This window comes from Prinia subflava, chromosome 2 (assembly GCF_021018805.1).
Source record: "Prinia subflava isolate CZ2003 ecotype Zambia chromosome 2, Cam_Psub_1.2, whole genome shotgun sequence".
Taxonomy (NCBI): Eukaryota; Metazoa; Chordata; class Aves; order Passeriformes; family Cisticolidae; genus Prinia; species Prinia subflava.
Window position 1 is genome coordinate 93325116 of NC_086248.1, and position 27926 is coordinate 93353041.

The 27926-nt window shown below is 41.7% G+C and overlaps 2 protein-coding genes across 3 annotated transcripts in view; one reads left to right on the top strand and one right to left on the bottom strand.

Annotated features, from left to right (window-relative positions):
* The first annotated feature begins 608 nt into the window (after positions 1-608).
* Positions 609-26090, top strand: KCTD3 (potassium channel tetramerization domain containing 3). 2 transcript variants are annotated; one of them, XM_063391040.1, is made up of 18 exons: positions 609-1207; positions 4732-4785; positions 6176-6221; positions 7084-7157; positions 7598-7656; positions 7843-7923; positions 8617-8751; positions 9577-9667; positions 11792-11982; positions 15808-15923; positions 19046-19133; positions 19258-19374; positions 20367-20537; positions 21703-21858; positions 22847-22943; positions 24206-24390; positions 24478-24616; positions 24947-26090. In XM_063391040.1, exons 1-18 carry the CDS (start codon positions 624-626, stop codon positions 25527-25529), a joined length of 2967 nt encoding a protein of 988 aa, XP_063247110.1. In that variant the 5' UTR covers positions 609-623; the 3' UTR covers positions 25530-26090. The 2 variants fall into 2 exon arrangements, with proteins under 2 accessions (XP_063247110.1, XP_063247111.1); XM_063391041.1 differs by lacking the exon at positions 609-1207 and adding an exon at positions 1267-1558.
* USH2A (usherin) overlaps positions 25602-27926 on the bottom strand; it is a 372599-nt gene continuing 370274 nt past the window's right edge. Inside the window, exon 73 of the mRNA XM_063391039.1 lies at positions 25602-27145. Within this exon, the coding sequence (XP_063247109.1) occupies positions 27056-27145 (90 nt within the window). The 3' untranslated portion in view covers positions 25602-27055. The remainder of the gene's footprint in view (positions 27146-27926) is intronic.

Here is a 27926-nt window from a genome sequence, read left to right on the forward strand (position 1 = left end):
TTGTGGGCTGCGATCCAGGCTTTGAACTCCACAGCACTGCCCACCGCCTTCTCATCGCGTTTTCAAGGAACTTTCTGTTTCTATGCCTCTCTCATATGGAATTGGCGTTTACCAGGAGCCTGAGCTCCTAAGCCTGGGTGCCTGTGGGAGGGGGATGCAAGGCCGAGTGAGCCCTCACTCGAGTCATGGCTTTCGCAGAATTAGGTTGGGAAAGACCTCTCAAGTCCAACTCAGGACTGAACACCACCCTGTCAACTAAAGCACGACACCGAGTGATACATCCAGTCTTTCCTTAAACGCCTTGGGGCATGGTGACTGCACCACGGCCCTGAGCAGTCCATCCGATGTCCGATCATCCTTTCTGTGATGGAACTCATCCTGAGGTCCAGCCCCGTCCGGTGCAGCCCGAGGCTGTGTCCTCTTGTCCTGTCACTGGTTGCCTGGGAGCAGAGACGGACCCCACCCGGCCGCACCCTCCTTTCAGGAGTTGCACAGAGCGATAAGGTCACCCCGAGCCTCCTTTTCTCCCGGCTAAACACCCTCAGCCGCTCCTCGCAGGACTTGCACTCCTTCACCAGCTCCGCTGCCCTTCTCTTTATTTCAGTGGGGGTCGCTGGAGCCTGATGGCGGCAGGGGCGGCTCCCCGTTCCTTTACAACCACACAACACGACAATCCCGCTGGCCCGGCTCCTCTGCCCGGGCCGTGCCACCGCCCCGGGGCGGGCGGGCTCCCGCCGGGCCCTTCCTTCCTTCCGGGCGCGTCGCTGCCCGCGGGCGCTGCCGGCTCCTCCCGCAGCCGCGCCGGCCCCGCCTCCCGCGCCGCCCGCCTTCCCCCAGCGCCCGCGGCCTCTGGGCCCGCGCCGGCCCCGCCGCTCCCGCCGGCCCTGCCATGGCGCCTCCCGCCCCCGGCCGGGCCTGAGCGCCGGCAGCCCGTGGGGCCGCACCCCGCCCGGCCGCCCGCCCTGCCCCGGCCGCCCGCCCTGCCCCGGCCGCCGCTGGGCGATTCCCCGCCGCCTCCTTCCCCGCCGCCTCCTTCCCCGCCGCCTTCGCCTGGCTCCGCCGCTGCTTCCCTCGACCGCGAGGTCCCGGCGGGAGGCGGCGGCGGGCGCCGGCCGGAGCAGGCGGCGGGGAAGATGGCGGGGAACGGCGGCGGCCTCGGCGGCGCCGGGAGCGGGGAGATCATCCAGCTCAACGTGGGCGGCACCAGGTGAGCGGGCGGGCCGGGGCCGGCGGGGGCAGCGCCGAGGGGACCCGCCGGGACCCGTGCGGGGTTCGGCCGGCCCGGGCCGGGGCTCCCCGCGGGGCTCTGCGCGCTGCCGCCGGCACGGCACGGCCCGGACGAGCCCTCCCCAGCGCTCCGCGGGGCCGGGGTACCCGGGGCGGACACGGGGCGGGTTGGCGGCTCCGCGTGGTGCCTGCCCGCGGTGCCGGGGCAGCCCGCTCTACACACGCCTTAGAGACTGTGGGAACCCTGCCTCTTCAGGGATGGCAGCTTTGCTTTGCCATCACATCCGTAGGCTTCTAGTGAACAGTCCGTCTAGCAGCCTCAGAGAGGAAGGTATTAAAATCGCTGATGTGATACCGCTGGCATCAACGAGAATAAAGAGCTGTATTGTTTTCAAATGCACGCTGGAGTGTGGAAGCTGGCAGATGTAGACGTTTTGGCAGGCTGAGGCAGAGACTTGTGGGGCAGCTGTGGTCGGAATCTGCGAGATAAACAGTGCAAACATTCCTGTCGAAATGCTCAGGCGTGAAATCATTCCGATTACTGTAGCTAGTGGAAACTGAAGTAATGTGTTTTCCTCAAGCAATGTGCACAACGTGGAGCCAGCTATAAGTAGTAGGAACTACTACTGCTATTTTTAGGATTTTCTTGCATTACTCAGAGCATGGACTTGATCTGATAACTAAATTCTGTGCTGCAGCCTTTCTTAAGCTAGAGTGCCATAGAAATCGATGCAGAATTCCTTTGTTTTAATAAGACGTTAAGAACCTGGTTCAATCCAGAGAAACTGCTTGTAACTTGCACAGGCAAAACTCACCTGTAATGATATTTTCAGGATAACTTTGATGTAGGCTGGGACCAGATTTCGTGTTATGCTGCATAAGGTTCTTCAGTGAACTCTGTATCTGAAACTACAGGCCAGTTCATATTTTTAGGATGGTATTACCTGTGGAATCTCAAAGCTGCTCCAGTTTCTTGATTTTAAATAGTCTTCCTTATTAAATGCCTCTGCAGAGAACAGAATTATGGAAAGGGCACGAATCAGGGAAGAAATACATACCCTCAGAGGGCTTGCCCTCACAGAGAAATGGGAAGAACAAGGCAAACTAAGAAGTGCATGTAATTAATTTCTATCTGAAGGTCTAGATTCTAGTCAACATTTGGTTGTAAGGAAAAGTAGATCTGTGCATGGATGTTTCCCCTTTAATAGAGACACTGTACTATAGTGCTTCTGTGTGAGAGCTTTTGGTCTTTTGCAAGCTCAGCTTCCCTTGTAGCACCCATGTCCTTTGAAAACTACACCTGAGCCACATTTTTGAGTTTGCAAAGGTGGGTGACTCTTAGCTGATAGTGGGGGGATGATCTGCACAGCAAATGGTGTCCACGTTTCCTGCTCTTCTTTGGTTCTCATTACTCTCACTAGAAACCCGAAACTCTTAAGTTTGTAGAATTGTGTGAGGAGAGGAAATGAGCACTCCCTTCTGCTTCTGACCCCAGTTATGCTTTGGAGCATGTACCACAGAGAGCCCAGCTTTTCCATGCTCAGACTCGGGGTCCCCACAGCTCCCTGGGCTTCTCTGTTGTGTGCGATGGCTCCGTCACTTCCTGGTCACAACTTCTGTGAATTCCTTTACTGTGAACAAAAGTCTTGCAAGTTAAAGTTCACAGAAATTACTGTATCAAATGGGGTGAATTCTTTTGACTCTGTATCTCCCTCTGGTTACAATGTAACTCTACAGCGACAATACACTATGGAAATGGTTGTTTTATAACTTTCACTTGGCAAGTCTGTTTCTAGTTGCTGATATTTTCTTTAAAATAATTTCAAGCTGGCATATGCTCAAGGGTCTTTTGAGGATATTGCACTGGGTTTGTCTAGTTTTCCTTAAGTGGTGCCTGTCTGGCCGCTGCATGGAGCTGCAGATACACCTGTGCACGTAAATGTTGCTGGCTGAGCTTCTTCCTGCATCCTGGAAAGCAGGACTCAGTCTGGTTGTTTACACAGATTAATGTCCATGTAAGTTCTAAAGTATATGTTAGTATGAGCTGTTGCTTACTGAACTGGTGCAATAGTGCTAAATTATAGACAGGAATTCCCAGAGCTGTCTGAACATGCTGATAAAATTGAAAGAAGATGATGGTGATGCTGCATCAATCCCTATAGTTACAAGCAGTGTCTGGATTAATTCTGCATAAAATTCATGTAATTCATTGTTTTAGCATGCTATAATATAGTTAAATGAATCATCCCTTACTCTTAAAGTGGACAGAGGTAGTGACCTGTATTATTGATAAGAGAAGCTGAGAAAAACTACTCAGAAGTATATTAGGGAAGTGCTTTTTAAATTGTTTTTCAGAAAAGGCTTTGTGCATGCTTGTGCTTAGAACACTGACACTGTAGGTTTTCTGTTACAGACAGATTTGCCATTGTTGTTTGCAGTGAGCAGATGCACAATCCATGTTTTATGCAGTTCCACATAGCCTTTGTGTTTCTGCCTCCTAGGGGGCATAAAGTAATGGGGGTTGTTTACATTTTTTCCCCCCTTCAAAACTGGGAAATACTAGCAGTGAAAATTAGATAAATTATGACTAAGTATTTTTATTCCAGAAATACTTTGTATTTTTTAATCCTGTACTAGATAACAAGTTGTAATGGAATTTTACTTTTGCATATCCTTTTTGTTTTCCATTAATGAAGAGGTCACCAGAAGTTTCTTAGTCATGGCACTAGTAAGAGGATATGTACAGCCAGAGAGTGATGCAGAGCATGAGCTCATTGTCCAAGCTGCCAGTCCAGTTGTCTTCCTTCATGTCAAATCAAAACCAGAAGTAGTATAAAATAATCCATAGTTATTTATTATGTAAAGTACTGTCTGGTGTCATAAGTAATATTATAATTTGTATTATTTCACAATATGATTCAGAGTAAATAATGGGTTTTTTCTTTTAACTGTTATTGTTATTGCCTCTCCTTGTTCTTGCCCAAGAGGGGCCCAAGTAGCAAAATGGGAAATAATTCATGTTCTCATGAAATATTAACTCAAAGCTCACTGTAGTCTTTTGCAGTGCATAATGTAGCACCCTTTCTGTCCTGAGCAAGAGCAGCAGAGTAGCCTGCAGTTGTTGACAAATGTAGCACACTGAGGATAAATATATATGTTACTGTTTGGGTTTTGTGTGTGTGGAGCAGTGTTTGAGTTTTATGGACTTGTTTTTTGTAAGCATTAATGCTGAAGTGTGAGAGCCAGAAAATGCAGGATGTTTGGGACAGTGTGCTACAAACATACAAAGGCATTTTGTGGTCTCCAGACAGTCCTACTGCATGCTTAAGGACAGTCTGTGCAAAGAGCCTGCAGCTTCTGAATTTTGTGCAGATATTTAAAAGATCTCAAACTTCCCAAACCTGTTTGATATTAGCTTTGTAGGATACATCAAGGAATTTTAGATAAGGCAGTTTTCTCTTCAATTTTACAGCTGAGTGAGAACTTGTAACTTTGTTTTTGTAGGTTCAGCACATCGAGACAGACACTGATGTGGATTCCAGACTCATTTTTTTCCAGGTATTTGTAATATATCATCACATTTAACAAAGAAATTAGCAATCATTAAAAATACTTACGTTCTCAGTTCTTAATTTATGTTGCAAGTAGTATCTTCATTAGTATCTTTGATGCTTTTCCCCCCATCTCAAGCAATGGGACAGATTCATTTGAAATAAGCTGTTACCCAAGCGACATCTTCTTGCTTGAATGTAGCCATGGCAGCTTGTATATGCTGAGGAGCTGGCACTTTTTAGATGGAGTGTTGTGGAAATAACCTCCAGTTCTGCGAGAAAGGGACGTGACACTGGCTGTGACTCCATTGCCACATGTGATCTTACTGGCCATGTGCATTAGCCCTGCCTTTAACAATTTTGATTTTGTTTGGATTCATTTTTTTTTAGTTATTGCTCTGCTCTGAGTTAACTCAAAGTTTTGAGAATTTTAGCTTGTGATACAGGAGCTGTTGAATTATTAAACATCCTCCTGCCATTACTACTTCTGCAGGTTTGTGTTTTGTTCTGCAGTTGCTGTACCTCTGTCACCCCAGTTAATCCTAAACCTCCAAAGGAAAACCTAAATGCTGGCAATTTTGCTTCCTTACATTTAATTTTTATATTCCAGACATCTTTCCCAATAAAAGCCTGGCAGCTGACATATGCAGAATTTCCTGTTCCTATTTTACCGAAAAGTTCAGATAAATGAAATGCCAGGGAAATGTCACCTTCTTTGAGGCATGCAAGGAAGGGCACAAGGAGGAAGTCTCATGCTATCCCCCAGTCTCTCAACACAAAATATGCTGTCTAAGGAGGTTGTCCTGGAAGTTATTCAATCTCAGATAATTGTCATCCAGAATCAAATGAAAGCTGTTGATGTTGGTGTCCATCTTAACTGTAAAATGATATTTTGACATTGTGTTTTATATGGGTCTGGAGAAAAAGTACTTTGATCTGATGGGAGAAAAACTTTGAAGCAGAATTTAATAAAAAATGAATTCATCCCACTTTTGTCCTGTAAATGAATTCATCCCATGTGCAAAAGTGGATTGTTTACTCATTGTTTTTCCTTCAGCAGCTTTCACCAATTTAACTAGATTTTAAAAAACTACACAGCCCTCTAAGTGCCTGGGCAAACTTCTTCATCCTTTCAGGCTAGGTCTTGTGTCTATTTTCTTTGGGAATCTGAAGGTCTTTATGATGCAGCTCTGAGCCTTTCCTTGGGTGTGCATACACTTCTCCCTTGTCCAGGAGAGATATTTCACTCCTCCAGCATTCTGGCTGTTTTGTTTGCTCTGATAAAAACTGTGTTACCAAAATGTAACCAAGGAGAGCTAACTGACCCAGTGTTCCTACGCTGTGTTTGTGCCAATACATTTCTGGGGGACATCTAATGAAGATTTCCTGTTTTTCAGTTTGCTGAGCGGAAGAATTTCAACACTAAAGGATGAAACTGGTGCTGTGAGTAATGAACATTTTGTAACTTATTAATTTGATGTTATGCTTTTGGTTAGGTTCTCTCCTAAAGCATTTTCACTCTGGGTGCTAATGGAATTACAGTGCCTGAGTCAGGCTAAACTTTCATGAAAATTAGTGACATCTCTGGCTTTCTTGGTTCTCATCTTGGTTTCAAGCTAAGTGAAACTGAACAACATACTTATTTCTATGCTAATTCTGCATAGTGCAGGTAATGCAGAAACAGCAACTCTATTTTTCTTAAACAGAGCAAATGCTAATTGCTGTGTTGCAGGGAGGTGTAACTTTCATTAGATAGGCATTGCATGTGTAGGTGAGTAATCCAACATGGAAATGTAGCACCTTTTTTTGGCAAAAACATCACAAAATGGCCATTTCAGTGTGTAGGTATGATATTTTTAAATGGGAAACTATAGTTACAGTAATGTTGTTGAGCACACATAGTACTTTGCTGAAAGTGTAGAGGTAGTTTTGATGATAATTGAATTTTAAAAAGTCAAAACATCTCTTGAAATCTTATTACAGTTCCTGCATATTGAACACATGCTAGAAAGTGAAAGCATCCATTGTCTTTTGTGGAGACTAGAACCTAAAGAATAGATTTTTAAGGGCCATCTATTTGAAACATTGTTTGTATATATGTCATTTAGGAATGTTAAATTAGTGGACAATAGAATAATGAGAACAAAGAGGAGGCTCAAAAACTTTGGGTTTTGTTGGTTTTTTTTTTTTTTTTTTGAAGTCTGCTGACTTCATCTTCTCCTCTTTCCCACATTCAGCATAAATTAGCACTTTAGTTGATGGTTGCTCCGTAATAGTACTCAAATACAGAAATTTTTCTTTGCAGATATTTATTGACCGAGATCCAGCAGCATTTGCACCCATTTTAAATTTTCTTCGCACAAAGGAGTTAGATTTGCGGTAAGAAGTTCATTTCAATCAGAAGCATTAGAAAACTTGTTCAAGTGAAAAATATTTCATCTTGTTCATGTACTTGGGTGCCTGGTGTGTGGCTCAGCTCCCTCACAGATGTTGGACCATGTCTAGAGTATATGTGTGTCATGGTGGAGGCAGAAGTGGTGACATTCTGTTCTGTTAGTAGATTCTTGTAACATAGACCACTTCTTGCAGTGTATTTCTTTATTGTTTCTGTATCTTTATTTTAATGAAAATTGAGTCAAATTAAGATCACTTTAAAAATCTCAAAAATCAACATACTGAATGCATTTTGTGGTAATTCTATAAACTGTTAGCTAGCTTGATATTTAGATTTGTAATATCCAGTTATATGCAAGCATTTATATTCAAGTTGCTGACTCACTCTGTTCTTGTCGGTTTTTGGTTTTTTCCTATTTCTTTAGGGGAGTGAGTATTAATGTTCTCAGGCATGAAGCTGAATTCTATGGAATCACTCCTTTAGGTAAGGTTTTTTTTCCTTAATGTGAGCTCATATATATTATTATAGTAATGGTCCACTGACAAATCCTAGGCAGTTGTGACCCTGAAGATTTGCAAAGTAAAAGTTTTAAAAATTGAAGGATATTTGAGATAATGTAATGTTTTCAGGGAAGTAAAAGCTGTGGTCATATCTGGGTTTCCTCCTTAGTGAGAAGATTGCTACTGTGTGAAGAACTGGAGCGCTCCTCTTGTGGCAGTGTCCTTTTTCATGGCTACCTACCTCCTCCAGGTATTCTTGTGCTCATGGTCTGATATTGCTTGCTGTCACTTGCTGCTTTGGTTTGTGGGGATGATTGGCTGAGGTGCTTACCCTGGCTGTCAAACTGTTCTGAGAAAGCCTTCCTATGGAAAGCTAAGGGCAAATGGTTGGACTGAACATTATTGTGTTTTAAACCTAAGACTTTCTTGTCTGTGCTGTAACAAGCAGCATGTTTAAAGTACTGGGCTGGGGGTGTGGCATGTTAGTACTAAGCAGGTTGTGTTTGGTTGTAGACTAGAGCAGAGGTTCTTCAGCAGCCTTTCAGTGAAATGTCATCAGGATGAGGTGCTTTCTTCTTCCTGGACAGAGAGTTACCTCTGGTGTCCTATTGCCTAGGTGACAAATCACCACTAATGAGCTTCCTTACCAACATTTTTTAATTCTCTGTAGAGATGAACACAGTTCATGTATTAACCTGAAGTCTAAAGGATATCTTGCTAATTATTGACAAATTTTCTGAAGATAATTCCTTAAATGGTGAATGTCAACATAGAGAGCAAAAGCTCTGTTTCAGAGTTACAGTATTGTCTGTTTCTTGTAACAGATAAATGAAATTTTCATCAAAATGCACAAGTGTTAATCCTGTATTTTTAAAATGAACTAAGATCTGTTATATTGCTAAAGTTTAAGGAGGGACCCAAACCATTTTTTTCTTTTTAATAGGCATTCCCAGCCGTAAGATAAATAATACTCCTGGGCCACTGACTGACATCAGAGCGGGTCAGAATGAGAGTGAGCTGCATGGAGGTGGTGTCCAGCCTACTCTTGCTGGTACGGGGGAAGGTACAGTCAGACTAGGTGAGGAGTGTCAGCTTTGAAACCAAAGCAAATTGCAAAGATGCTTGTCTCTGGGAAATAAGAGCTGTGTGGCTGTATCTGGTTTAAATTTGCTATTCTGTGTTTGCCTGGTTAAAATTGCTGAAGACTTAGTTAAACACTACTCCCTACACAGTATTGAAGGGTCACTGCTGCACAATCCAGGTGAGTCTTGAGAGAAAGGCAAATCAAAGTTCTTCATGCAGCCTTAGCATGATCCCTTAGACAAATGCCTTATAATGTACCAAAACCATAATAAAAACCAAAGAGGCCTCTGTCTCTTTGGTCTTTGTTCAGGGGCTAATTCCTGCTCTTCCACCTCTTTCTTGCTCTTGGTGCCTCACTTGCCCTGCAAGAGTCAAGTTTTTAGAGTAAAAGTAGTCTTCACAGGAAAATTGTAAGGGAGATAGATCTGAATTCTGTCATTTTCCAGCTTTTGACTTTGCAAGCAAAATGATGCTGTTGGAAGTGTCATATTTCTGTCATAATAAATCGTAGCAGTGTTAGTGTAAAGGTGAACCTATGTAATATGAAATGATATGAATTGCTGATTCTCAGTGAGCTGCTAGAGGTTTGGTAGCAGACAGTCCTGGGTAAAAGGAGGTAAAAGGTGCGTTTTTCAAGCATTAGTTCTCTAGCATACCAAGGCTGTGAGGAGCAATACTGCGGACTTGAATCTTGCTAAAAATGTTTCTTGAGAAACTTAATTATCAAAGTTTCTGTTGCACACTCTAGCAGAGAGCTCTATCCTGTTAGAGATGCTGCTCATCTAGTACTTGTCACTGACTTCAGCTTTGTTGTTTTTAGGATTTCCTGTGGACCCACGGAAAGTCTTAATAGTGGCTGGCCACCACAATTGGATAGTGGCTGCCTATGCCCATTTTGCTGTTTGCTACAGGTAGGAATAGAGTTGCTTGTCAGTTTTTACAGGAAGGTAAAAGAAAAATATTGTTATTGCCTAAGAGCAAAGCAAAGTATTTACTCTGAAATAGCAGTAGGTTAATACATTCAGTCTCATCCTGTGAATATGAGTTGCTGCTTTCTTTTGGTGAAAATAAACTGCTTGATAGGAACTTAGATTTTACTTTGATGTCAGTTCTTGATACTGTTGAAGAAGTTGCAACTTGACTCCAATATAACTGTTTCAAAAGCCTGTTTTAAAGCAGACTTTTGAATGGAATATTAATTTTAAAGGTTTTCCTGCTGTGGGTTTGAAAACAGCCTGAAGTTACAGTGTCAAGGAAGCTGAAACAGTTAATGAATTTTTGCTACATAATTTTGCTACCTTGTCTTCAGGTTCTTTTGCTGAGCAGAGCTGTTAAACACTGGCAACTTCACTTGGATGGCTGGAAAATGTCTTGAAAACAAACTGGCAGTTTTTTAAGATCAAGTGAAGATAAGCAATACCTCCACATTACAGAAGCTGTCTTTAGTTCAAATCTCATAGTCTGGATTTAATTGGTGGCTGTCTTTTGGTTGGAAAATAATGTTTTAACAAGAGCTGTTGCCCAGACCAGTCTGACATGACTGTCATGCTGTGGTTCAGAAGCAGAGGGGAGAAGAATGTAATGTGAACAGCTTCCTTCTGCTTACTGCCAAGCTAAAGCCATACTTTGCTGCCTTATTCACTCTCTAGAATACTCAGTGGCTTAAACTTTGTAACTTAAATCACATCTAACTTGCATTCACCACCACAATGTTTTTAGCTTTAATTTGTATTAAATGTGGATCCCCTTGCTCTGCTTAATGTTTTTGTTTTCAATTATGCTTCATATGGTCTCACAGAGAAAGAGGCAGTGATTTGCAACTGGTTTTGTGCTAATTGTCCCCTTCTTAGGATTTTATCTCGGACTGTTTTCCTTAATTGCTAGCTCACTTTAAGTGAAAGATTCTGCCTCTTTTCTGCTTGGTAAACTACTTAACTAGACTTGTTGCCCTTGAAGTTGTGTCATTAGTGATGCTTTTGATGAGCCATGTCAAACTTGAATCACTGGTGAGAGAGGGTGCAGGTCAACATGCCAGGTTGAAGTGCTGCTTTTCTTCACAGAGACTCAAGGTAGCAGTCTTGTATTCTTTTTTTCTTCTGAAACTTGAAGGAGTTCTAGGAATACAATGGTGGAATTTTCCCTCCTGCATTCTTCTAGAGCAAAGTACAGTGCATCGTAAAGATAATTTTTTAAAAAAATTTTGAAGTATGACAAAAGTTTTTAAAATTTGATCGTAAAGTTTGTGAGAATGTCTTGGTTGCATTCAAAGTCTTGCTACTGCAATTGTGCTTTTGAATCTCTTCACTACAACTTGTGCATGTTACATGGGTGGAGCACAGTGCTCTGGGGTGCTTCAGCTCCAGGCAGGATGCAACACTGAAGTGAAATAGTGGCAACAATGCTAAAAAGTACACATATCTTTCTGCATTTAATTTTAACATTTCTATATCTTGACTGCAGAGATCTGGTCTGCTTTAGCTCCATTGCAAAGTATCTAAATTATTGGCTGAATTTAAGTATGATAAATTATGCTGACACCATGTAAGTCTTAAAAATGCACAGGGAAATTATTCTCTAAAAATAAAGCTTACAGTCAACTCAGTATTACCTACTCACAGTATACCATAAACAGAAAATGGAGGGCAGACCTTTATGCTGAAGCATGATTGGATTTTTTGCATGATATATAATGAGATTTATAGAGTTTTCTTTTAAAGTCTTATGCTGAACCTCATTATGTAGAGTTTGTTAGCTCAAGCTTTTGGCTTCATCTTTTAACTTTTATGTCAGATGTGCTTATATTAAGAAAAAGCCCAGCACAGGATTCAGTAGCTGCAAGGCACTGAAATAATATACAATATCAGACTTCAAAATGGGAAAAAATGCAGCTATTGTAGAGTGTAGTTCTTAACTAGAATTTGAAGTTGGTGCCTTAGACTGTAAGACTGATTCATCCACACTGGTTCAGGATTAGGCTGGGCTGTCTGTTCTGAGTCTCTGACATCTGCTCGCTGCTCTCCCCTTTGCCCTTCCAGGATCAAAGAGTCGTCTGGGTGGCAGCAGGTGTTCACCAGCCCTTACCTGGACTGGACCATCGAGCGGGTGGCACTCAATGCCAAGGTGGTGGGAGGACCTCACGGCGACAAGGACAAGATGGTTGCAGTTGCCTCGGAGAGCAGCATTATCCTGTGGAGCATTCAAGATGGTGGGAGTGGCAGTGAAATTGGTAACTGTCATTACCTGGTTTGTTTTGTTTTTTCTTGTGTGTGTGTGTTTAACTAGAAGGAAGGTAGAGACCTTGTTCTGAGGTGTGTGTGATTTCTGGTGTTCAGTATTCACTTTCACAGATTGACGAAACAAGCTATAGTACAGCAACCTGTCAGAGTGTTTTAACTTCCTGTAGTTCTGCACAAGGAATCCTGTCTCAAAATCAAAGAGATGGAGAATAAAAGGGTTTACTGAAGAGACAGTAACCAATACCTACTGTTCAGTTTGAGGTTTTGTGTAAAAATTCAAATTAAGAGTTAAAGTTTTCCCTAGACTTGCATTTGAATCTAGGCTGTAACACAAAAGAACTAACCTTTGCAGATGGAAACCTACAGATACAAAGTGATTCTACTCTTTCCTTTCCTTTGTGTTATTAAAGCTGCACTTTTACATAGAAATGACGAAAATACTTCAGTCCCCTGTCAAATGTGGTTCATAAATAGAGTCTGGAAGAGGAAAATTTCTTGGGTTTATAACTTGGGTGTCTGGGTAATTCTACGGTATTTTCTGTGTCAGGGTAATGTCACACTATTCTTTTAAGCATGCAGGAATTACTGCTTCTACACCTTGGCACTGAAGGACATACAATAAGCTTTAGAAACAGCAAGAAGACATTTGCAGAAGTAAATATTCCCTGGTACTGATCTGATGGCTTGTCTGAGTCATTGCTGTTCAAATATAGGGCAAATTTGGGAGGCACTGAAGGGAACAGGATTTGGAACTTCCTCTAGCCTAATCCCTGGTGTTTGAATAACCACTGCTTTGCCAGTAATGTCTGTTTCCTCTGGCAGTGGTTACTGCTAACAAAGTATGACAGCGGTGTGGTTATGTGAGCACTTTTCTCTGGAACTTAATGCTGAGCTAATTTGTTATTAGATGTATTTCCATAGCTGGAGTCTTGAGAATTATAGTAGCCATTAATTAAAGTCAAAATTACCAAATTCAAACTTTGACCCATGTGCCTTTAAAAGAAGAGCTTATTTGACAGATTCTAAGGCAATTTCTAGCTATGTTATGGATGTTGCTTTTTTTTTCCTGCATGAATGTGTGGGAACACTTAAGTCATATTGTAAAGGCAAAGGTCTTGTATGAGCTGTGCACTGCTCTTTTACTTGTGACTCATAGAGTTCTTATATGTAATCATGGTCAGCAAAATGGAAAAGCAGATTCCATTGCATTTTTTAAAAAATACAAAGGGTGTGTCTAACAGTTGAATATGAAATTATCTCCATTAAATGCAGTGAGTAATTATCGGATCTGAGAAGCCTTTTCTTCTCTTACCCTCCTGTAACAATCTTAAGGACAGGGAAGAGTTGGTGTGACAGCTGTACACCTGGAACAGGCATTGCTTTAAGCACTGTGCCATTACATTCCTCCTGCATTTTCTGTTTTCAATTAACTGCTTGTGCTACCTTGGGGTTTGCAGTAAGATACAAGAAGCAGCATGTTGGATTTTTTTAAATCAAGTGCAAAGAGACACAAAAAGCTATAAGTAGACTTCCATTTCAAATAAAAACTGTAAAATATGCCAGTATCATAAGGTTCTGATAGCTTAGACTATGACTGAAAATGGACTGAAACAAGGACTTTTGCTAACCAGGCTGTACTGCATTCAAGTGACACTGTGAAACTGCAGGAGGAGAGGAGAAGCAGACAGAAAGTGCCTACAGGATGAAATGCCCAGTCAGACTGACATTGACCAAAATGTACTGCTCTTCTTTTGGATAATAGGTCATGTTGATTGGTTTAAAAAAAATGCTTGTGTTTAATAGCTGTAACTTGAACGTAGCTGTTTTGTTTCCTTGTAGAGACAAATGCTGGCAGTGCTGCTTTGTGTTAGAGATACAGTACATTGCTGTCATCTTGTGAAAGAAACTACTTGTTCCAAACAGTTGCTGGAGCCTGGCGACACCATCCCCAGCAAATTGTGTGGGCTGGCATCTTTGTGATAGAGCTCTCCCTGAGCGCTTTCTTCCCTTTCAATATTACTTACATAAGACACTGCTGCTGGCTTGCTGCTGTAAGCAATATTTTACTGAGAGGGACCCTTAGGACAAGAGCCTGTCATTACATATAGTGTTGTCTCCCCCATGGACAAGTCTCAAGATTGTTGAGCCTAAGCAGGACTGACACTTCAAATTCCTCCAGACCATTCAAGCTGTCTTCCTTGATTTCCTTGAACCTCATCCTTCTCTGGAGTAATCAATTCTAGTTGTTTCTGTGGATTTTTTATTATTGTCTTTTTCATGTGCTCTGTACTGCTGAATCTTATCTGCATTGAATGACTGTACTTTGCCCTGGAAAACAGTTTAGCACTATAATTAAAACAACTTCCTGAGATTCCTTTTTGGGTGTTACAGAGGGCTGATTCTTGTGTGGGAATGATAGTCTGTTCATATGAATTTGTCCAAAACAGTGTTGAGGAATTTTCCAGCTATTTGGATACCTTTGTTTTGACAACATCTATCTGCTGCAGTTAAGGTTATTAGTGGGAAGTAATATAAATATATAGAGTGAGCAGGATGGAATAGGAAACTTGTGAGTGAAGCTTGACACTTTGGTGTTGTAATGTATGCCCAGTATTTTTGTACTTACCAGGCAGAAAAACATAGCCTAGAATTATTTACAAACCCAGTTAATTACAGGGCCAGTTTGCTAGACTTCATAGCTGGTAAACTTGGAAATGACCTCAGACCTTTTGAGTATGCTGTAGCTTTTAAATACATGGACAATAAGTAGTACAAAATGTAGTATGCTATCCAAGTTTGCAGGTCAGTTAAAGCTTTCCATGTTGGATCTATGGTGAAACTTGGAAGCTCTAAAGAAAGGATCAATTTTGTGGAAGGCCTCAGATGTTAAGGCCAACTACAGCCACAGCCATTGATGCCTGCACTGTCAAGTGCTGCACTGTTTTGATTTTTATTAAGTGAAATGTAGTTGATGACACATTTCCTTTACTTGGAAGGCTAGTATTTGCTTTATCTTCCAAATGTGAATAGTATACTATGTGATGATTGGTGAAACTGCTTCCCTATACAGCTTCAGGTTTTAATAGCCTGTTAGCCTGTACTCTCTGCTTATGGACTGCAACCAAAGAAAAGGAGGATGGAAAGAAAGAAGTAGGCTTTTGCAGGCTGCTTATTTTTCTAAGTTCAAGTATTTCTGCTAAAAGAGAAGTTAGAGTGTATTCAAATAGGGTCACATTTGAGTTCTTCAGTCATTTCCCAAGAATAAGGCTGAAGCCTTGTAGCTTCATATTTCTGAAGTTCCTGAAATCCATTTCCAAAATATTTTTGCTTGACTGGACTTAAAAAATATTACATCAACAAATTATAATATTTTAACAGGTAATTGCAAACTAGTATGGCACAAATTTGCAAAACCCATGAAATTACTGCTTCCTAAGTGGTGCTTCATAGTCACAGCTTAAAAAAAAAAACATCCACAAAACAACAACAAAACTCCTGCTTTGCTGTAATATAACTTCTGAATTTATTTTACAGTCATTTGAGGACTTGATAGCTGTAGAAAAATGTTTGTATGTTTCATAAGGGCTCTTCTACCTTCTCTTGCCTCCTTTCTCCTTTGCAAATAATGATGGTATTAGCAGAGATGAAGTCATACTGGCATTTAATGGAAAACCCAGTTTGCTGCATTCATGGTGCCTCACCTAGCACACTGCAAACCCAGTTTATAAAAGTGATGTGATAATGGAGAGATTCCATTGTTACTGTGTTTTTGTCTTTATTTTAGATCAGCTTCACAGCCTCTTTATTTTTTGCAGGAGTGTTCAGTCTTGGAGTGCCTGTAGATGCTCTCTTCTTCATTGGCAACCAGTTGGTGGCTACAAGCCACACAGGGAAAGTCGGAGTATGGAATGCTGTGACTCAGCATTGGCAGGTCTGTTCAATTTTCCACAACACTTTTTACAAGCTGGTATGTCTTTCTAGTAAAAAGAGAATAAAATAATCTAAAAGCTCATTGTAGGGTTTTCAGCCCTAGCTTGTGTTATGGAATTTATCACCTGGGTATTGTGCCTGGGAGCAGAATGCTGACTTTTTTGGTGCTACTAAGAGGCATGCTTTTTAGGCTTTCAAATGAAAGTGTGATTTGGGGTAATAAATGTCAAGTACCAATACATCTAAACTCCTTTATGGATTCCTAACTTTGTAAAAAATTCACTAGCATAATAGGAAATAAAATTGTGGGGAATGTGTGACAGCAGTTTCTGGACCATCTGAAAGAAAACAAGAAAGCAGTGTGTTATCTCAGGATCTCCAAAGCTGCTTTACTTATCTTCTTCAACAGAAATGCACATGACTGTACTTTAACAATGTCTGTCTTGTGTAATGGATGCTTCTGGCTGCACTGATTTGATTCCTGTTGTCAGAATGCACATTAAATAGAGAGATCCATGGAGTCAGTATGAGTCTGAGAAACAGTCAAGCATTCAAATAACTGGATGTACACCTTTACACAATCCAGCTGGATGTATACCTTTATAGCACAAAACCTGGATGCACTAAAAATCCCAAAAATGCTTTGCAAATCTCAAGAGACAAAACTGGCTCTGAGGTCTGCATTGTTTGCTAACTAAGTTCTGATTTGACTCTTAAGTGACAGTGCTGGTAACAAATAACACAGATAATAGGTGTGGGATAGCACTGCTTCTGCAGCACAAACAGACATGTTAGTATGGCCTTGAATTAAACAAAACATTATTTAAAGTTTTACTCCTGCCTTGCAAAACCTTCTGTTAAGGGACAACTTAATGCTATGTGGCAAGCTGGTGTTTAACAGTATTTTCTAAAGGAGCAAGTCATAAGAAATAAAACCTCATGTCCCATTCATCATCTTCCTGGGGAGCTGCAGAAATCTTTCACAACACGTGAATAATTTCTCAGTTTGACTACTCCTTTGGTGAAAGCTTTTCTTATTGAAGAGTAGGAAATCTTTTAAGAGGCTTATGTGCCAGTGTGTATAAAAAACATTTTGGCTGTTTTTTTTCAAGAGGATGAGAATAGTTTCTTTTATAAGCAAACAAACAAAAAAACCCAAACAAACACAAAACTAATAAAACCTACCCCCATAAAACCAAATCAACAAACAAAAAACCCAAAACAATACCATTTCAAGGTTCTTTCTGTATCTTGGGCTCTTTAGTTAGTAAAAAAACCAAAACAACCCACAAATGTCTTCCTGTAGATCTTAACATTCCTTTAGAAGACATTGTTTTTTTGAAGAACCCCATAAAGACGTAAAGTGGCAGGGTTGATCTTGAAATTCTTAATGAGAATATCTGATATTAACTGACCTCTCTCCATGAGTTGCCCACAATCCTGGACTTAGGATGCAATCATACTTGCTTCAGTGAGAGAGGTTTTGTAGAACAGTGTGCTGATGCCCCATTTTAGAGCAACAACTTCATCTTCTTCCAGGCTAATATCTCTCTAAGTTCTACTTTCATTTGTGCAAATCTATTCTTCCTTATGTGGTGATCTCTAATGTATTACACTCTGGGGATGTAATTCTGATCTCTGCATCTTATTGGTTCTTGCATCTTCTTCCCTTCTTGGAGATTTGAGCAGACTACTGAGGTAGTTTCCCTAGTACTTATTCCTGTGGCAGTGTTTCAGTTGAATGCTAAAAGGATGAAAAGAAGGGTGTGGGTGCTAGATACATTAGTAATGAAATTCTTAGCAGAGGAGAGCTTAAAGGAAGCATAATATTAAGTGCTGTAGAGTAAGAGGTAATGTAAAGCAGTAGAGTGTGACAGAAAATCCTGCTGGGCAAAGTAAGGATTCTCACTGGCCTTGCTTTACCCCGGTGACTGTTGTACAGGGCTGCTCTGTTTCCTAATGAAAGTTCACATCTTGGCAGATGGCAGCTGCTGAATCACCTCTGGTGTTCCTATCTGCTGCAGAAGGAAAGAAGATAATATTTACAGTATGTTTTAGGGGCTTACAGACATCCTTAAGTTAGGAGGGGTTACTGGTTTAGAGCCCAAGCTCTTTGGAAGGTGGGGAAGTTCCTTTGGTTGGTTTGTTTTGCTTTTATTCAACAGATTCATTGTAAGTATTTTACAAATGATTTTTCAAGCCTCTGTAGCAATTGGAAGGAAGCTGATGGTCAGAGAGAACTGAGAACATAGGCTGAAATGTCCATGAATTAGTATTCAAGGTCCATTAAGTGAACTGACTGAAACACAGAGTACAGGAAAAATACCATGACACTGTGCATGTTTGAATGTTCTGGATGAAATGACTTTTGGCTTTGTCCTCCTTAGGGCTGAAGCAAAAAAGAATTGTTTAAATAGGACACCTTACCCAGGATAAGCTAAACTTTTTCTTTACTTGATGTCTCTGTCCCACTTGGATGAATAAGCACTCCTTTTAATCCTAGAGGGCTAAGAAAGGGCATGTGTAATCCCTCATCTTGAGTTGTAGACCAGTAAGTAAAATATGACAGGGCTGTCTTCCAGTGTGACTGTGTGTTGGAAGTGAGTAATGGAATAAGAATTCTTACCCCTCATTATATATCTGCTAGAGGCAGAGAATTCCATAGTTTGGTAGAGGGATACAAAACTTGGGATGAAAGAAGGCATGGAGAGGTAACATCCTTGGTCCAGAAATCTCTTAAGGACTTGTCAGAAATGGAAGAAGGGAGAGGACAGAAAGGGGGAAATACACTCACTGGCTTAAAGGAAAGAAATCTAGCTTTGAAGACATGGTTTAGGTGCAACTCTTCAACCTTTGCTGCTTCACACAGAGAAGGATTTTCCAGAGCAGTTGTGCTGATTTGTCTGCATGTGTCTGCTGAGCTCCAGGACCTCAGATCCAGTTTGGTAGAGGGATATGCAGTACTTCAGGAATGCCACTGTACGTGCAAGTGCGTGCACAATGGCTTCAGTCCAGTACCAAACTCAAGTGATGTTCAATGAAATACACCAAAAATGTCTGAAAAATGAGGAAGTAGCAACCTAAATTCCTGATTTGATTATTTTTCCTTTCTATTTGCACTAGGTTCAGGATGTTGTTCCTATCACAAGCTATGATACTGCTGGGTCTTTCCTGCTGCTGGGCTGTAACAATGGTTCTATCTACTATATAGGTAAGAAATGGGATCGGGGACAAATAAAAAGAAGGTGCTACTGCTTATTTGTTACACTCTTTAGCTGACTTAAGTTGCATCAGAACAACTCTGTCTAATGAGAGTAAATGTCTCCTCCCCACAGACATGCAGAAGTTCCCACTTCGAATGAAAGACAATGATCTTCTTGTGACAGAATTGTACCATGATCCTTCCAATGATGCTATAACAGCTCTGAGTGTCTACCTCACACCTAAAACAAGTCAGTATTCTACCCTTATCTCTTCACTGAGAGTTTGTTAGAAATGTGCTTTTCTGTTTTCTAAGTGGGCTTTTCTTATTGCTGCTTAGCAGGGTTAAAGCACACAAGGTAGCCCTTGACATAAACAAAGAATTTTTCTTCATTTACTCATCTTCAAATGAATGATAAACACTGGGCATAGCTGTTTTCTCTTACACATGTAATCTGTATAAATAGGTACATATACTTACATATATTCATATATTAATGCTTGTGCCTAGTGTATCTTGGTTGATTTTAAGCCTTTTGCATCAGTGAAGCACTTAGATAATGAATTGTATTTGCTGAAATAGGTAGTGCTAAACAGGGTAAGAGGGAGACACAACCCTGCTGTTGTGTCTGACTTTATAACCAATATGCTAAGAAACATTTCCATATGCAGCTTGATGATGCTTTTGTAATTATGGTGCAGTTATCTTTTATATTAAAAAGAAAAACAATAGCAACAACAAAAACCCAAAGCAAAGTAAAACTTTAAAAAGCCCAGACTGGGAGAAAGTGGTTACTCACATAATAATATCAATACCACAATGGCTTTTTCAACTGTAGTTCTTTCTGTTTTGCTTTGCTTTCCCATTTGCCTCCAACTAAGGCACAAAAATAAATGTTATGTGGCACATATAGACCATATCACTGTGAGGAGTGCCAGAATATCTGATCATGTGACTTTATCCATTTTGTCTCTTACTTTCAGGAGGGAGGAGAGAATGGGGAAGAAGGCTTTTGTTAAGACAGTGTTGAAGCACATAGTATGGATTGAACAAAGCTGGGGTCATTTTAGTGGCAAAATGCCCTCCCTGTTTATGGGAAAATAATGAGTAAACAGTGTTTAAAAACCCTAGATTTCTTACCGTGGAAGCTTGGAAATACTCTTTTCTACTGTCTCCTTCCCTGGCCCCCAGTAAGCCAAGCTTTTGTTCCTGGGGGAACAATTGTGTTCTTGCTTGTTTCAGGTGTAAGTGGCAATTGGATTGAGATTGCATATGGCACCAGCTCTGGAGCAGTGCGGGTGATTGTACAGCACCCTGAGACGGTCGGGTCTGGCCCTCAGCTCTTTCAGACCTTCACGGTTCATCGCAGCCCTGTCACAAAGATCATGCTCTCAGAGAAGCACCTCGTGTCAGGTAATGTGTGCACAGATGTGTGGTGGGGGTGCTCCCCTCCTCCTGAGCAATGCAGCATTTGTATGCTGTGCTCTATAACTTGCATCGTTCCCACATGGAATAAAAATGATTTGGACAGATTTAGGGGCAGAGGACGGGCTGGATTTGCTTGGATCCTCTTTCTTAAAGTAAGCGTTCTTCAAAGCCTTTAGGAGTTGAAAGACCCAAGTTTTATTTGACGAGATACTAGAACAACTCACTCTTTCATTTGTGTCTTATTCCAAGGTTGCCATTTGTGGAAATAAAAGGATTTGTAAGCAAATGTATCTATGTCAAGTTTTATTGTTGTGCCCAGGTCCTTCAGGACTAGTCTTCTTTTAACAGCCTTTCAGGAGCTTTCTGGGCTACAGTATAATGTGTACCATTTCCTCCTGGACCCTAGAAAAAGCCTTTCTATGACTTCAAAGGACTGTCTCTGTTTCTTTTCTCAGCAGTCTCCCAGTGTTTGTTGTGCTATTCTGCTTGTCCTGGTCTTATGTTTAGGAACGTGTCTTACTTGCAGAGAAGATGCAGTCACTCCTTCCTCTGTAAAAATCTATTTCGTGCAGAATCCAGCAGCCAGGGCATGGCAGAGAACTAGTTTACATCTTGCAGTTAACCTGTTATTTTTAAAAAAAGGAACAGGAAGATGCTATCCAATTGTACTGCAAATTAACAGTCCAGAGGTCATCTGTTCCCCTGCAAGTTGCTGGTAAACCCTCAGTACCAGGAGAGGGCACATCTGTCTGTACAAAATGGAGTTAATTGATTAAATGGAATTAAATGGAATAGGGCTTTTGTGTGAGGAGAGTTCTGCTGCCAGGCTGCTCTCATGACATCTTGTCCTAGCATCTGCACAAAGGGGATTGAAAGGGCCTGTAGGCTATTGATGCTAGACCAGACCTTAGTTTGGTGTTGCACCTGTCTCAGTTTCTTGAATTTCTGAGCGAAGAAACAAAACTAATAGAAAATACAACATCAGCAAAAATTTATAGACTGTTAGAAAATTGTCTGGAGATGCTGTCTGACCTCACATTGGCAAAATTCTTGAGTGCTCAGTCTTGAAATAGTATCATATAGCTGATCATTGGAGAAGTTTATCTAAATATTTTTCATCCCTTGTAAATGCACATCTTTTCCTTTCTAGTTTGTGCTGATAACAACCACGTCCGGACGTGGACTGTGACTCGGTTCCGGGGCATGATTTCGACTCAGCCAGGCTCAACACCTCTTGCATCATTCAAAATCTTATCCCTGGAGGAAGCAGAGAGTCATGGCAGTTACTGTTCTGGAAATGACATTGGTAGGATGTCTCTGGGTTGTCCTGTGCCTGTACCTTCACTAGTCTTATAATGGTTTAACAGACCTTCAGCCCTGTAACATGCATGTCCATGAATGTAAGCTCTTATACACTGCTCTCCCCTTGAAACGATGGCAAGGATCTGTAAGATTCACTTGGAATTATTATTTAGGCTGTAGAGAGTGAGTATACCTAAAGGACTTACTCTGAATGACAGAAAAAGGGACAAAAAGTCTTTGGAACACAGATACTATACCTCTTCCTTCAGCAAACTGATGGAGCATTTCAATTCTGATTTAAGAAGAGAATGAGAGAAAGCACAGGAGACTGTATTAAGCAGATGAGCATAGCAAACATTTGGTCTACTGCAAAGTGCAGTTCACTGTTCATCTGGGGTTGAACAAAGCATGGAAAAAAATCTTAAATGACTTTGAAGTTGTGACAAAGTTCACTGAAGCCTTGTAACTGCAGAGGCAAAGGGTGCTAGCACATTGCTGAAGCAAAGTCCTGAAGGAGTGTGTGTTGGTAAATATGGGTAGACAGGTAATTTAGAGTCCTTGGTGGTCTGAGCCCTGCAAATGAACCTTTGATGAATAGGATGTCCTATGAACACTAGTTGGGGTCAGTACTATTGCAAGAAATCTGATTAAACCTTTAGACATCTAAGAGCTGCAAAATAACAAAGTACTTACTGTTATTATAGAGGCCTAATGTAGGGTTTGTGCTGATGTAGTAATTCCTCCAGGAACACACAGTAAACTTAAGAATGTGTGTCCCTCGGAACAACAGAACTTGATTTGAATCTGTAAAGACTGCTAACCATTGGATGGCTTTTGCCAGCTACTGGTCATCTTTTGCTCCCTGCTCCTGATACTTTAAAATTGCAGTGGTCAATTATACTCATATAAGTCGGGGTCTTCAGAACTGTTTGAGGAAAAAGGTGACGGAATTGAAACAAACAAACAAGTGATCTTTCCCTTTTTTTCTTTAGGACCCTTTGGTGAACGTGATGATCAACAGGTGTTTATCCAAAAAGTTGTTCCCATTACAAATAAGCTGTTTGTAAGGCTGTCTTCAACTGGGAAAAGGTACATCCATGTTTTAAGTGGGAAAGAGGCAGGACTAGGCCTGTTCAGGTGGTGATGTCTCTCTCTTCCATGCTGAGTGTGTGCAGTTGCACATAACAGTCTTGGCAGCTCTGGCTGAACTCTTGTTTGTGTGCCAGTAACAGAACTGTTACTTAACAATTATTATAACCTCAAAGCCAAAAGGCTTTTTGAGAAGTGTGGTATCACAGAGTCACTTCATGATGGAGCTCACAAAATAAACATTTCTGTGCCTCTGCAGAATATGTGACTCTCAACCATGGCACCATGCTAGCATTTAATTTCAAAACTAATGCTGAAGTTGCAGGTGGCAGGGATTATGCTGCTCACAAAAGGCTTTCTCTCTTTACACTTGGCTTTGAAGATACTAGAACCTTTAAAATGGATGTACTGTTTTCTAGGTCATCTATTCAATTATTTTCTTAGGCTTGCTTTCAGAATATTCTACTAACATTGCTGCCAACATAGTAAAAAATGTTGTCACATCCACAGCTGCTTTTCTTCCTGTTAGGCTAGGAAGATGACAAGAGATCAGAAAAGATTGTGCATCTCAGTTCTATGCTTCAGTTTTGCATCTCTTGCCTAATAACTTTGAATCTGGATGAAAACGTTAATGCCTCAACACTATGACTTACTTTGGCACTGCTTGGATGAAAAGTTCACTACAAAGGGCCAGTAAAACAAACTACTCAGAGCATGAGCAGCTTAGTTTAGGGAGTCCTTTTCTTCTCATCATTCCTCATAAACTTCTAAAAGAGGGGGAAAAAGCAATGGAAATCTGCCATGAAAGTGAAATAGCGGTTGTGATATGACAAAAGTTATCTTTATAGATAACATCCAGATTATAGGTGTATCAACTTTGGATTTTTTTGCATATCTTTTATGTGGTAAATTTGCTGTTTCTGCTGGTTAGTTTCCTGGAGTGTCTAGCATATGAAGGAGCTGGTTTCTGTCATTGTGACAGCCTTAGCTTTCTAATCATTGCAAACAGCAAATGGACATAGAACATGTGGGGCTACCTAATAAACAAGCAGTAAGGGTGCAGGTGGACTGGGGGTGGGAAGAGATTGGCTGCAGCTGAGCAGTGTGCCAGTTGTGCAGGGGAAGGAATTTCCTCTGGAGATAAGGTGTTCTTCTGATGGCAAATTTGGTACTTTCTCAGAAAATGAGACCAGTACTGAGTTCAGTGGCCAAACTGTGCCAGGTGCAATTGTTCAGGTATTTTGGGATTTCTCTTGCTGTAGGATCTGTGAGATCCAGGCCGTTGACTGCACTACCATCTCGTCATTTACCGTGCGGGAATGCGAAGGATCCAGCAGGATGGGCTCCCGGCCACGCCGCTACCTCTTCACTGGACATTCCAATGGCAGCATCCAGATGTGGGACCTGACCACAGCCATGGACATGGTTAATAAGAGCGAAGACAAAGGTAAGTGGTGTTAGGACTGTTTTTTGTGTCCTCGGATGTGCGTGGCTGCAATAAATGGACTTGGCCACTAAGAGCTCTCTCTTGCAGATATTGGTGGCCCCACAGAAGAAGAGCTGCTCAAGCTGCTTGACCAGTGTGACTTGAGTACATCTCGCTGTGCCACACCCAACATCAGCCCAGCCACCTCAGTTGTTCAGCCAAACCGGCTTCGGGAATCTAATTCCAGGTAAGCCACCAAGGGTGACACTGGCTGCAGGTTTTACTTTTCAGGTAGGCAAATGGGTTTGGTGAATTTAAGGCTCTAGCTGAGCCCCTGAATTCATGCCCTAAGCGGCTTGAACTACACACACATATTTCTTGATTTCTGCTTCTTTGTATGTGTGCAGACCAAAGTGTCCTCTGAGAATCTGAAGTGATCTGGAAGCCCTTGTGTGGTGGCTGTGATGAGTGCATTGCTATTGCAGTGGGAATTGCAGTGGTAGGTGGGAGCAATGGTGTGCAGAAGAACTGGCTGCTGTTCTCAGGCTAACATCTGCTCTTCTTGTATTTTCTGAAGCCTCCAGTTGCAGCACCATGAAACAATCCACGAAACTGCCACGTACGGCTCCGTGCGGCCATACAGAGAAAGCCCCCTCCTGGCAAGAGCAAGGCGGACAGAAAGCTTTCACAGTTACCGGGACTTCCAGGCTTTTAACTTATCCAGCAAAAGCCCAACAGAAAAGGCAGCTGCTGCAAATGGGAATCCAAGCCAGACAGAGGCCAGGAAGGCAACAGCTGAGGGCAGTGCAGCTGAGAGGAAGGCAGTCCAGTCAACAGCACTTGAGGTGAGAGGCACAGGTGTGACAGAGGCAGGTGGGTGTTGCAGTACAGAGGTTCACCGCCTGCCAGAGAATTCTCTGGATCTCAAAAGAAGAGGACCAGAAGAAGAGAATGAAACCAAAGCAGAAAGCAAAAAGAAAATGGGATTTGAAGGAGCTGGTTTCCTGGGAAGAAAGAAAGTGCCTCTCCTGGCCTCGGCACCAGTCCTTGCTGAAGGTGGGCCTGAATTACCTGGTGCAGCTTCTCCATCACCCACAAAGACAGCTGCTTCACCACGACACCGCAAGAACGACTCATCCTGCCAAGACTATGGCTTGTGAAATGTGTCTGGTGGCAAAACCAAGGTGCAGGTGCCCTCTGGCTGGTAGCAGGCATGACATTACTTGTTGTGGGTTGTTTCTTGAGTGGGATTTTGTTCTGAGACCAGAATAAAACTTGTAAGGTTATGAGAAAGTACCTAGCTGCTGCCAAAGCTTTGAAGGGTTGTCCACATCAATGTGTGGCTTTATGTAATGCTCCAAAATGTAGTACGGTACTTGGTGCAAAATATTGTTGTGCATTCTTGCGTAAATGTGGTCAGGCATGTGATATGTTGTGATTATTTTTGTTTTGGGGAAAGGGACGGTGCTAAAGGAAAACTTGGTTGCTGAGCAGAGGATGCCCTTTAGATGCAGCCGCACATTGCTCTACAGCGCTGCTGTCTGGGGTGGATTTTGGCTAATTTACAGAGCTGCCTCTGTAGTCTTGTTTTGTGAATGGGATCCTTGCTCTGCTGTCTGATATCCGAAATGTTTTGTGCAGGTTAAGGAGGAAGCTATCCAAAATAGCACATGATTTTTGCCTCTTAGTCCAAATAAATTGCCAGAGGAGTGTTGCTTGTACTTTCTGAAAATGTGTAGTATCAGATGATGGATTTTGCTGATTGTGACTGAGAGAACGCATAAAAATATGCTTGGCAGAATACACAGAACTGGCAGTCTCTTGAGGGCTTCCTTGTCACTTTCTCTGGAAAAAGGACAGAGATGAATATGGGAATAGGTTTACTGTCATGGTGTAATAATTCTCAATTACAAGTGCCTTGACATGGTATTTCATACCTGTGTCACACTGGCTGCTTGCTGTTTGCACCTAGTTTACTGTGGATGGTGAACAAATTTTATTGCCTGTGGATTAGTAATACATAAGCAGAAAGGAAGGATGTGACAGCAAGTGAAAAAGTATGCGTGGAGTTCAGCATTTAATTATGACCTGTTTGGTTGGGTTTTTTAACTTGAACCAAGAGGGTGGGGAAGAGGGAGAGAACACAAAGGCTACAACAACTTTGTAAGAATTCCTTCAGTGCTGTTTATTCACCTATGCATGAACACAATTTTGTGGTGGAGCTTTGTCAGGCCAGGAGAAAACACCCTGCCATGCAGGCCCCTTTTAGCCACATGCTGGTTTTTTTGGACATGTAAAAGACTTTTCCTTACCAAACATGTTGCCCCCCTCCCTCCCTCACCCCTACAACCCTCCTCAGCTGGGAAAGCTGGATGAGAGACAAAGATGAGAGCCTCTACCTTCACAGTCTTTTACTACTGTATGACTGAGAGATTTTCAAACTATTCTCTTACCTTTCTGAGGTGTCAGTGCTAGCACACAGTTTTTACTGTACAGTGAAAGGGATGTTGAAAAAAAGGCCAACTTACCCCGCCTACACCACATCCTCTCCCAAAAACCAGCTTTATCTATTAACTCCAGGGCATGGGGTGGGGAAACAGCAGCCCTATCCCTGCCTGCAAAGGCCGTGCAGGCTGCTTTTGGCAAGTAACCCACTTCCATTTTCTAGACAAGCTGATTTTGTTCTTCAGAGGTGGGTGTCAGTGAATGTGGTGTGCTCTTTGGTGACAGTGCTGAAGCCTTTGATGACATTAACAAGATCTTCTTCATCTACATACTGTAAGAAAGGGAAAAAAGAAACATGTCAGCCAAAGCTGTACCAGATAAAAGGTGATTCCTTCATTTCTCTTTCCTCCTACCCACTAAAAATGGTTCTTAAATAGATAAATAAATGCATTTCTAATGTATTCCCTTTCCTTCCATGATGAGATAACCCAGATCATTCAAGCACCTAAATCCAAGACAATTAGATTTTCACAAGCAGTAAATTTTTAAAAATACAGTCAATTCCTTTAATTACTCTAATACTGACCATCTGACAAATGATCAATAATAGAGTGTTTGTTACAGTGTACTGGGGAACCTGGAGCCATGAAAAGAAAAATATACATGTTTACTTTTTTGTTTTGTGTAACCACATCACATGATTTAGGTAAAATTTTGTTCTTCAGGCTTCCGAGGGAGAGTCAGAGCTTCCACTTCCACTCATGCAATTAGACTGGAGAAAGTTGAAAGCAGGAAAGAAATAAACCATTTCCATAGCATAAAGAGGACACTGGCAGTGTTACTGCAGATTTGTGTCCTGGGCCACTACAGCCATTCACTATATTGGTTTGCAAGCTGGGCAAAGGGGTGAACTGAACTTTGAAACCACCGTTCCTGAGCTACTGTGTAATAAAGAACTGACTCAAAAGCATTGCAGGAGATTTGTTTGCAAAAGAATAGCTGAGCAACACAGGAGCAGAGACTTGGGTTCAGGACAATGTAAAACAATGTACAGAGGATGGACAGAAGAGCTGCTGATTTGATAGAGTAGTTGATCTCATGCTGTCAGGATT